The sequence below is a fragment of the Bidens hawaiensis genome, unplaced genomic scaffold, assembly GCF_021521415.1.
Source record: "Bidens hawaiensis isolate Kalapana, Puna unplaced genomic scaffold, B.hawaiensis_p1.1 tig00026215_1, whole genome shotgun sequence".
In the NCBI taxonomy this organism is placed as follows: domain Eukaryota; kingdom Viridiplantae; phylum Streptophyta; class Magnoliopsida; order Asterales; family Asteraceae; genus Bidens; species Bidens hawaiensis.
Window position 1 is genome coordinate 204,516 of NW_027494222.1, and position 12,116 is coordinate 216,631.

At 35.7% G+C, this 12,116-nt stretch overlaps 2 protein-coding genes across 2 annotated transcripts; both read right to left on the reverse strand.

Annotated features, from left to right (window-relative positions):
* Positions 1–2,527: 2,527 nt before the first annotated feature.
* On the reverse strand, positions 2,528–3,318 carry LOC143573145 (E3 ubiquitin-protein ligase RSL1-like). The gene has a single exon (XM_077058104.1). The coding sequence runs from the start codon at positions 3,230–3,232 to the stop codon at positions 2,636–2,638; it is 597 nt and encodes a 198-aa protein (XP_076914219.1). The 5' UTR covers positions 3,233–3,318; the 3' UTR covers positions 2,528–2,635.
* A 6,683-nt stretch (positions 3,319–10,001) lies between these two features.
* Positions 10,002–11,010, reverse strand: LOC143573146 (E3 ubiquitin-protein ligase RSL1-like). Its single transcript, XM_077058105.1, has one exon. It carries the CDS (start codon positions 10,975–10,977, stop codon positions 10,345–10,347), a length of 633 nt encoding a protein of 210 aa, XP_076914220.1. The 5' UTR covers positions 10,978–11,010; the 3' UTR covers positions 10,002–10,344.
* Positions 11,011–12,116: the final 1,106 nt, after the last annotated feature.

Below are 12,116 nucleotides of genomic sequence, written 5' to 3' on the forward strand. Positions count from 1 at the left end.
ATTATAAACAATAGAAAAAACATATGAGAAGTTCAGGATTTATAGAGTAGGAGATAGATGCAGAAACAAAAGCAATTAAATGGCTTAAAAACTTGGTGATACAAATCAAAAGTTTAATGATACAAAGAAGCCTTAAAGACATTTTTTAGAATAATAAAAATTCAAAAATTAACTTAAAAATAAACACTGGATCTCAACGAATAGTTAAGAATCATTGTTTAACTTGAAAAACAAATAAAATAAAACTGGAAATATAAATTCAAATAAAAATAAAATATATGATCTTGATCAAAGCCTCCTGATCGAAAGAACATCAACCTGATTTTGATTTATTACTATCATGACTGGCATTGACAGTTCAACTTCAAGTCTTCAACGGTTGTCTCGCACTCTTGACCGACTCAAAATATATTCCACCCGGGTTGAAAGGAGCACTGGATCATTTGTTGTTCACTCTCGATTGGAACATATGAGTAGTAAGCAACACACAAATCCATCGTCTTGAGGAAATTCCTTAACGGGCCATGCTCTTCTATGCGTCTCGCTTTTGGGCTTATAAGAACTTTAGGCCCACTTTTACTTTTTTGCTGCATCATCACTATTGCATTGGACTAACTGTCAGTTTATAATAATTTGAAGGCCCAGAAGATATCTTCACATTAATTGCTTGAACACGTGATCCATCATCCGTTCATAGGTTCCATGGGCTTTTACGTGCAAGAGTAGCAATGTAGCATTATATAGCCCGTCTTTTTGTCTTGCAAATATAACAGGTGTTATTTCTCCCAGCTTCGTAAGTAAATAACATGAGGAATAATACAGAGGTAGGGTACCAAAAAGACCCAAATATCCTTAAGTGCTACCCGCGGGTTAACCAGAAGCCCCTCATAAGGCACCCGCGGGACATATGAACCACCCGCATAACTATTGGAAGGAGAAACACCCTCATAAGACATGCGGGAGCATCTTAGCATCCTCAGAAGTTATCCGCAAGACGGAATAGTCGTCCGCGTAAATAGTTATGAGGTAATGCCCCGGGATAGCTGTCATTAATTGATAACATTCTAGAAGATATACCAAGATGCTTTCTTGAGTTATACGTGATGTATTAGCCAATCAGTAAAGGACACCTGGCCAGGTCGTTATAACCATGCACATGGCCAGGATTGTCTACAGTCCTATCGTGTAAAGACACGTGTCCAGGTTGTTATACATGCACTTGCAACATATAAACTAAACCAGTAATATGAGGACACGTGTCCAGACAGTTACAAGAGCATCTTCCAAAGGGACAGCTGACCCATTCACCTTCCCACACCATTCGGCTATAAATACCCTCTCAATCGTCATGAGGTATCCATATACACTCCCACGGTACTATCTCAATTTACTTAAGTACTTTATCTTCATCGGAATTGTACTTATTCTCACGCCGGAGGGTGGTTACGGGAAGACCCCCCCTCTTGTCCTTCCCGTAACGAGCTCACGGTGTTTGTTTTGCAGGTTCACGTCACTGGACTTTGGGAATTGACTTCATATCGTATCAGCAGTTAACCGTATCCTACCCTGTGGACTCATTGGATCCAGGACCCGTCAAGAAGAGTAGATCCGTGTTTCTTCAAATAACATTCTCAATTATGTTGTAAGTTGATCTAAAAACAACCAAATAATAGATTCACACATGCTAAATCTATCCATAATTGAAAGCTAACCTAACCGAAACTGTCGGACTAATTAATAATCCGGTTTAAGAAATCTAATTATGTTCAAGCCGAATAAACTGATTCAATGGCTAAATCTATTCGTAATTATGTTCACTCTCGATAACAATCATTTTATTCGAATTCAATGTCTTATCAATAGTCATGTGATCGTCACTATAACGTGAAGAACTTTAAAATTTTAAAACTATAGCGAGAGCGAACTCATATTAACCACAACATAAACTATCCCTTTTTTATTACTACATTTTATCTTATTTTAACTTAAATGTATTTTTCTTTCATATTGATGATGTACGTTTCGATGGGGCTCCATATATAAACTTAGGCCCTATCCGACCTACATAGTGTTAACTTAATTACGGGCATTTGCATGATAACGAGAGTCAAAATTGGTCAACCAAAGTTCAAAAACAAATCATATACATAATTCCAATCCAAGTTAGCATATTATTATAAATCAAATTCGCAGTCGTTAACACAATTCAACAAGAATCTATAGAAACTAGGATAATTAAACTATATATAACCCAATCATGATGCTAAATGTCTAGTTCTTTTAAAACTTGAGGGCGCTAATTTGTTCGTGGACGATCCTTTGAAAAACAACAGCACACATGACCTGCATCCACCTTTGTACCACATTTGTAGCAAAAGCCAACTCCACATCTGTACCAAGTTTAGTTCAAAATCATAATATCAGTTTCTTTTCTCCATAAACAAAAAAAATCATATAGACGCAGGGGTGATTTCCATCCCTTATTAACACTAAAACAAAGAGATATATGTTACATTCGGTTTATTAGAGTTGTTCAATGGATAACCGGTTTTTAAGTAAAGTATTAAAATCGCATAAAAAGTTTTACATGTCAACATGATACATAACACAGTTATGTAACTTAAATGAAGGAGAATTACCTGCATCGAAGAAAGGAGCAACCTTCGACAAGCTCAACACAATGTCTACACCTCGGGCACCTCATCCAATGTATCTTGGCGGAAAGCTCACCAAAAGCTATGTCGTTTTGATCTATAATTTCCCCGCTCTCTTCACACGTGTAACCATCATGCCATGGAATCTTGCATCGAAAACAAAATGGTTTCTTGCAATTAGGACACACACATCTCTCTAAATCACCACACTCGTTGATTATTAGAGCCGAACAGTAAACCCAGTCAAGGCCTAGCACCGCCGAATTACAAAGCATATCGCACCATTTATCAAAAAGCTGGTTTGTGATTATTCGGTGACATGATAATGGGTCGATGGAATGACCGCAGTTGAGAGCTGGGCATTTGATATCGAATATGTTGCCTTGGAGGTTCGCTTGGATGTACTTGATCATGCACTTGGTGCAGTAGGGGTGAGCGCATTGGTTACCGTTCTTAAACTGCCTGTTAGGAAGTACCAGCGGCTCGCTACAAATCTCACAAGTGAATCTCGATGAACAAGACCAAAAACAAGCGAAAAGAAGCGATTTTGGTCGGGGTTTTCTATTTACATTCCCCATTAATCAAACCTTACATTGTGTTCCCGAGTTTCTTCTTTTTTTCATAACTGAACTCGGAAACACAACTTTAAAGAAGCCAAAAGGATTAGAAGCAAGATTATAAGCCAGAGTTGTTGGAGATTATGATTTAAAATGTGAGATTTGCATTCCATAAACATAGAATAAATACAACACAAAGGAACCGGCCGTTCCTATAATTTAGTAACCTAAATGGATTAAAAATATTTAAATTAAATATATAATACCAAACACAAATACTGAGCATGCAAACAACTGATGCGGTCAGTGTCGGAGCCAAGTATTTTTTTACTATGGGTTCGGGATTTTTCAGCGATCGATTTTTTTTTCTAGCTTCAAGTTTTCTGGCCCAGACAGGTCGGGATGACCAAATAAATAAAATGAAATATCACTATCATAACAAAAGTGGATCATCAACGTTAGAAAAACAAATTGATCAATCGTTGTTTTTTTTAATTCTTTTTATTTAGTTATTATGTTTAAGAATTCAATTAGGTTGGACTTACCCATTTGTGTATTATTGGTCTATTTAGATTAGGGACGAGCATTTTGTCTCAAATACCCGTACTCGTATCCGTACCGTACCCATACACGTACACGTACCTGTACCCATACCGATTTAGCTTATTCGGTACAGGTATTAGTACTCATTTTTGTTGAATTTTGGTACATGTGCAATCGGATACAGCCATACAGGTACATGTACATTTGGTATTTTGTACCTATTTGGAGTATATAAATGCTTAATTGAGATTCTTCATATTTAATATATAAAATAAATTCTACAACCATGTTATTATTGAACAAGTACCAAACGTTTTTTCAAAATTAAATAAAATAACATTCAAAACTCGAACCAACAAACAAATCACTTAAATCGACGACCGAATTAGGGTTCTTCAATACTATCCTATCATTAAATATACGGCCAATTTGGTACATGTACTAATTTAGTACCCGTCTCGTACATGTGAAAGTACCGATAGCCGGACTAATTCAAGTTGTTTGTTACTCGTACCGGTACCAATTTCAAGATCGTCGAAGATTTGGAAATAAAAAAGTAAAGTGGTACAAAAACGGGTATTGTACCGAAATACCTGTACTCGTACCCGTACCCGTACCATACCGAATAATTTGGTACAAGTATTGGTACGTGTTTTTATTGATTTTGGTACGAGTGCAATCGGGTACAGGTATATGTACGGATACATTAACTGTCCCACACTCATCCCTAATTTATATTGTTTGTTGGTAATTTTTATGTTTTTTAAAGCTTTTATGTTCTATAAAAAATAATTATTACTAAAAGGTTTTTTAACTGAATTTTTCATAATCAATGGGCTCAATATTTTTTTTAAATGATATCAGGTTCGCTCGCCAAAAAATAATGGCTTCGCTCGTTAACTCGATACTATAGGTTATATATAAAATCGAAAAAGAACGGGGTTCGGCCGAACCTGGTGGAAGTTGGTATTCTCATGAAACAGATATTTTCAGGAACCAGAACTGGGTAGGAACTGGTTTGGGTATGGTCAACTAAAGTCAAAACCGTGTCAGGTAGGAACCGCTTCTGTGTATAGTCGGGTATTTGACCGGGTATTCCGGATGTTTTTCGGGGTTTGGGTAGTTTCGGGTTTTAACCAGGTTTTTCTGGTCCCGGTTTCGACATGTCAGGGTACGACTTCGAGGAGAAATTCTATACCAGGTCCTACTCACGAGTCGGGCACGGGTCCGAAACCGGATATTTTGTGTACCTCTAATGATACCCATATTACCAACTATTTTCTGAATAATTAGATTATCAGAATCGTTGTTCACCAAGGTTTAATATTTTATACTCTCGATCGATCAAACTTACATCAACCACGATTGTATGTGCCTACTAGTACAGTTCATAACAGATTATCAATGTTTTAAAAACCAGTATTTTACTTGTACCGGATTGTGCTAAAAATGGTAAAAACGGTTGAACCGGGTTATACAGGAATGTTCAACCGGTTGAATAATTTATCTTATAATTTCATATAAATGTAACTTCAATCCAAGAATAAACTAAAAGTAAATGATTCTATAACAAAAAATCATCCAAAAGTTAATCCATATTAAAAAAAATAATGCAAAAGCACTTAAGGCGTTTGTTTCACGAAATGAAATGAAATTGGAATTGGAATTTGCATAGGAATTGGAATTGGAATTGGAATTTAAACATTCCCATAGGAATTGAATTTGATGGAATTGGAATCTCAATTCCATCTAACGTGTTTGGTTGGCCAATGAGTCGGAGGCAATCACTTTGACCCACTCTACCGACGACCCACAACGTTTTTGGACGATCCGGCTCGCGGATGATCCGAATCGCTTCCACTCGACCTGACCCGGCCCGCTTTCGTTTTTTTTGTTTCGTTATTTTTTCCATTTTCATTTCGGTTAGTTTTTTTTTTGCTTCAGTTGATTAGTTTATTGGGTTTTGTTCCGGCTCGGTTTCAATTTTTTTGGTTCGTTTACGTTGGTTTTTCATTTTCTATTTTCTTCGAGTTCGTTTTTTTCTTTTTTTTTTGTTCAGTTTTTTGGGTCTCGGCCTGTTTCGGTTTTTTTTGGTTCGTTTAAGTCGTTTTTTTCTATTTCTGTTTGATTCAAGTTCTTTTTTTTTTGCTTATTTTGTTTAGTTTTTTCGTTTTGTGTTTGGTTCAAGTTCGCTTTTTTTTTCTTATTTTGTTCAGTTTCCTGGGTTTCGCCTCGTTTCGGTTTTTTTGGTTCGTTTAAGTCGTTTTTTTCTATTTCTGTTTGATTCAAGTTCATTTTTTTTTTGCTTATTTTGTTCAGTTTTTTCGTTTTGTGTTTGGTTAAAGTTCGCTTTTTTTTTCTTATTTTGTTCAGTTTCCTGGGTTTCGCCTCGTTTCGGTTTTTTTTGGTTCGTTTATGTTGTTTTTTCGGTTTCTGTTTGGTTCAAGTTCGTTTTTTTGCTTATTTTGTTCAGTTTTTTGGGTTTCGGCCTGTTTCGGTTTTTTTTGTTCGTTTAAGTCGTCTTTTTCTATTTCTGTTTGATTCAAGTTCTTTTTTATTATGCTTATTTTGTTCAGTTTTTTCGTTTTGTGTTTGGTTCAAGTTCGCTTTTTTTTTCTTATTTTGTTCAGTTTCCTGGGTTTCGCCTCGTTTAGGTTTTATTGGTTCGTTTATGTTGTTTTTTTCGGTTTCTGTTTGGTTCAAGTTCGTTTTTTTGCTTATTTTGTTCTGTTTTTTGGGTTTCGGCCCGTTTCGTTTGGTTCGTTTTTTTTGGTTTCTGTTTGGTTCAAGTTCGTTTTTTTTGCTTATTTTGTTCAGATTTTTGGGTTTCGGTCCATTTCGTGTTTTTGGTTTGTTTTTTTCTATTTCTGTTTGGTTCAAGTTCGTTTTTTTTTGCTTATTTTGTTCAGTTTTTTGGGTTTCGGCTCGTTTCGGTTTAAACTGATTCGTTTATGTTGTTTTTTTCGGTTTCTGTTTGGTTCAAGTTCGTTTTTTTTGCTTATTTTGTTTAGTTTTTTGGGTTTCGGCCCGTTTCGTGTTTTTGGTTCATTTTTTTCGGTTTCTGTTTGGTTCAAGTTCGTTTTTTTGCTTATTTTGTTCAGTTTTTTGGGTTTCGGCCCGTGTTGGTTTTTTTGTTCGTTTTTATCGGTTTCTGTTTGGTTCAAGTTCGTTTTTTTCTTATTTTGTTCATTTTCTTGGGTTTCGGCCCGTTTTGTTTTTTTTTGGTTCGTTTATGATGTTTTTTTTTTCGGTTTTTGTTTGGTTCAGGTTCGTTTTTTGCTTATTTTATTCAGTTTTTTTGGTTTCGGCTTGTTTCAGTTTTTCTGGTTCGTTTATGTCGTTTTTTTGTTTCGTTTTCGTTCGGGTTTAAATTTTTGTTTTGTTTTGTTCGTTTCCCTTTTTTTTTGTTTCATTTTAGTCGGTTTAATCGGTTCGGTTTAACTTTTATTTTGGTAAGTTTTTTTTTGTTCGGTTTATGTTTTTTTTCTGTTTCGTTTTGGTTAGTTCGGTTTCGTTTCATTTCGGTTTCTATTCTTTGTTTCGTTTTGGTCCATGAAATGGCCGGGGCGTCAGCGGACCGAGTCGGGTTGAGCCGAACTGACCCTGGCGTCAAACCGTACACAAACTGACGCGGGTCGCCGAGCCGAATGCGAGCTGACCCGGGGCGTTGACCCAAACGCGACCCGACCCGGAGCACTGAGTTGAATGCGCTACGACTCAGAGCGTCGACCTGAATGTAAACACACCCGAAATGTCGACCCAAACGCGACCCGACCCGGAGCGCTGAGTTGAAAGCGCTACGACTCAGAGCGTCAACTTGAATGTAAACACACCCGAAATGTCGACCCAAACGCGACCATGTTAGTCGCCCAATTGAAGATTCCATCAAATTTACTTGAATTCCTTCATATGATAGATGGATTTAGAATCCCTTTGTTTAAAGGAATTTAAAGGAATTGAATTCCAATTCCTTGTCAACCGAACACACCAAAATGGAATTAAGATTCAATTCCAACGAAACGAACACGCCATGTCATTGGATTTTAATTCCAATTCCTTTAAATTCCCACGAATTCTGTGAAACGAACGCGCCATCAGTTTTTTTAAAAAATTGTCATAAAGTTTACACGTTTGAATGCTAATTGTTGGGTTAAAAGTAATTTTGAAAAAATATGGGCTGCAAATATCAATAATTTCTCGGATGTAAAACCGGTTTGCCGGTAAAAACTGGTATTTTGGACAAAAACCGCCGGTACGATGTTCTAGCAAACCGGCCAAAAATACCGGACTCAAAATATCGGCATGCTGTGCGAAATCCGGTTTAACCAGTTCAACCGACCGGTTTAAATCGGTTTTTAAAACACTGCATGTTATATCTATTTGTAACAGAAACCTCACCTAACCTAACTGAAACCATCGAGACGTACTATTTATTCGATTATGAAATAAATCTGAATTAGGTTCGAACCAAATGCGGTACCTTTTTTATTACTACCTTTTATCTTATGTTCAATTTAAATATATTTTTCATATCGATGATGTATGTTTCCATTGGGAATTGGGATCCATATATAAGCATAGGCCCAATTGAAATCCAACCCACATAGTGCTAACTTAATGGCATTTGCATGATAACTGGAGTCACCAAATTTCAAAAACAAATCATAACATAATTTAAATCCAAAAATATCATATTATCATAATCAGAATTCTAAGTACTTACAAGCAATTCAACAAGAATCTATAGACACTAGGATAATCAAACTATATATAATCCAATCACAGAGCTACGAGAAGAAAGAGAAATACAGGGGATGTTTGGGATTCTTTATTTTTACATCATTTATTCCTTATGACTTATAACTTATGACGAATTAAAAAAAAGTGTTTAGATTTCCGTATTATGTAAGAGGAAATATCGACAAGTAACACACTTATAACTTCTTATATTGTTATAAGAAGGTACAAAGGAATCCCAAACATCCCTATCATCACAAAGCAAACAAACACTAGAAACACAACCCATGGTAGAGTAGTAAAATCTTTACACGTGCACAACCTTTTACCGCATCCGTAACAAAATGTGACTCCACATCTGTACCAAGTTGAATATCATTTTATTAGAAACAAGTTATAATATGACTATATTTGTTATAAGTTAATTTCCCCCTTTTAGTCTAAATTCACTAGAACTAACATATTTTAAAAATGATAATATTCAGTGGCGAAGCTTAGACTAAGACACCGGGGGGCGAACTCAAATGTATACAAATACTCACAAAGGGGGCGGACTTCAATTTTCGGCCGAAAACGGCTAAATTTACACTATGTATAGGAAATTTCGGGCGAAAACGACTAAATTGTAGTGTAAAAAATTTCGGCCAAACATGGCTAAATTTGACGCTACGTATATAAAATTTCGGTCGAAAACGGCTAAATTTACACTACGTATATAAAATTTCGGGCGAAAATGGCTAAATTTTACACTATGTATAAAAAATTTTGGCCGAAAATGGCTAAATTTTACACTTCGGTCGAAAACGGCTAAATTTACACTACGTATAAAAATTTTCGGACGAAAACTGGTAAATTTACACTACCGCGTAAAAAAACAGGGGGGGCCGGGGTCACCCCTGGCCCTAAAAGTCCTTCGCCATTGATAATATATATATATATATATATATATATATATATATATATATATATATATATATATATATATATATATATATATATGGTTTCAAACAGCTATGGATTGATTCAAGAAGTAGAACAAAAGGTTGCCAAATTTTATTCTTTCAAAAACATATCCAATTTCTCTTCAGATATGTTTCTTTTATATATTTTTCATTATTTTTGTTATTTTATCGTTGCATGGATATCTTTATTATTGTGGAGGAAGTGGAACATGGGAAGATAGCGGGTAACTATGGTGAAATAAATGATAAAAAAGTAGGAGAAAAATTGAAAATATGATTGTTTTGTAGGGGGTTAGTTGGAGATAAAAGGAGGTGCATGGGGAGGCTAAAGGTATTGATGAATTTGGCAATTAAGAAGCCAAGGTTATTATATATATATGTGAAGGTGTGCAATAAGGATGATAAACTCAGTTACCATTAGTCATTAGATATGATAAGACACTGGGGATTAATTCCGTGTCGATGTGAGTATTAGTGTGGAGGTAATGGTTATAATTTATAAATGTCAAAGTCAAAAGAGCTTAACATGATGTCACGTATCATGATAATATTTTGAATGCATGAAAATGGGCCTATTTGGGAAATAGGATCAGAAAAAAGGGAAGCTGTGAAGACCATATTAATTTGGTTCCGGGTCTTGGATATAGATGAAAGTTTTGAGGTTAATACTTAATACTATTTCGGCATCCGGCATTAACTCAATGATTAAAGGCAAATATGTATTGTTGGTTTCGATCTGCTGGGAACTATGAGTGTAAAAGACATAACCTGTCTTTTATATACCGCAAAACTTTGACACATCTCATGTAATACACGGACTCTAAAGCTACTACTATTATACAATATAAACAAAATGATTATGATATACACAGTAATGTTCAATGATGAGAGTTACCTGCATCGAATCATGGAGCAACCTTTAGCACGTTCAACACAATGCCTACACCTTGGACACCTCATCCACTTCTTCCTCTCAGATAAAACACCAAAAGCGACATCGTTTTGATCCCGAATTTCCCCAATCTCGTTACACCTATAACCAGCATGCCATGAAACCTTGCACTGAAAACAAAAGGGTTTCTTACAATTAGGACACACGCATCTCTTCAACTTACTTCCACCACCACACTCATTAATAACCAAAGCCGAACACTCTCTATTCGGGCAGTAAACCCGGTCAAGCTCGAGCACAGCCGAGTCACAGAGCACGTCACACCACTTATCAAAAAGTTGGTGTGTAACTTTCGGGCGACATGATAATGCGTCCAGATAGTGGTGGCAGTCGAGTGCAGCGCATTTGATGTATGACACGTTGTCTTGGAGTTTCACTTGGATGTATTTGATGATGCAATCGGTGCAAAAAGGGTGAGTGCATAGGTTATTGTTGTTGAATTTGGTGTTGGGAAGTGTTATCGGCTCGATACAGATCTCGCAGGTGAATGTGGATGATGATGATGAGTCTTGATGTTCAAGTTGTTGTGGGGTTGTTGAGTCTTGTTGGGATTTTTTATTTACGTTTCCCATAAGTTCAGATTCTTGGAAATTTGGATTGAGATACACGATTATGAAGTTACAATATTTTATAAATCTATTTTATACTAAAAGAAATTTGTTTCCTACCATAACTCTAATAATGATCTCTTGACATTTAAACAATAAATCTAAGTTTATATTAACTAACCCGATAAGAAAAACAAAATAAACTAATTAAAACAGACTTTATCTCCTTTTAATTAATCAAGAATAACATCTTCAAAAACTGAAGGAAAGAGAATTTGCAGTTATATTATCGTGAGTAAGAACAAAGTGTTAATAATTATTGGTTAACAATTACTTTTTATAACAACCAATTTCCACTCAGTTTTCCCTCTTATGAGGCTTCAACCCAAGTCTACACACGGGACACCTCATCTTCTTTTACCTCCTAGACATAACACCAAAAGCGACATCATTTTGATCCATAGTTTTCCCACTCTCTTCGCACGTGTAACCATCATGTCATGGAATCGTGCATCGAAAAATTCTTATCCAAGACTTGTATCATTTAATGATGCCATGTGATGTAACACCCCGGCTTAAGCGGAAACGCCCGATTGTGACGTACATATTGCTCAAAAACTATGTGACACTATTAAGTGACAATAATATCATTAATTCATTCAAATCTTAAGTACACAAGTTGTTCAATAAACAAATTACAAATGAAGGAATTAAACGAACATCAACTTTGTTTATTATTTAAATAATCTAAAATCTAGTGTCTACGTCATTTCATCCTCTAATAAATGTACATGTAGCATACATATAAAATAAAGTCAACTAATTGAATAGTTGGTAAGTTCACACAAGTTTGATACAAGTACATAAAAGTAATACAATTCCATGAAACTTAGTGTAGTAATAGCGCAAACAATGTCTTTTTCAATTGGTAACAACCAATGTACTCGGATCGGGGGTCTTTTTTCTATGCATAGCATCGAGGTCCTGTGTGCAAGGGGGGGGGGGGGGTTATGATTATGCTTAATGAGAAAAACAGTACCCAAGTCCATGATAATGAATTGTAGTTTGAATATACGAAGCGAAATAAACTAAGTAATTGAGTAGGATATGTATGCTACCCCCAAAAGTAAAAGCGTAAAAAGGGGTGTGAGAAACTCACATTT

Coding starts and splice junctions, on each gene's coding strand:
- LOC143573146 (XM_077058105.1), bottom strand. CDS start 10,977: ATGGGAAACGTAAATAAAAAATCCCAACAAGACTCAACAACCCCACAA.
- LOC143573145 (XM_077058104.1), bottom strand. CDS start 3,232: ATGGGGAATGTAAATAGAAAACCCCGACCAAAATCGCTTCTTTTCGCT.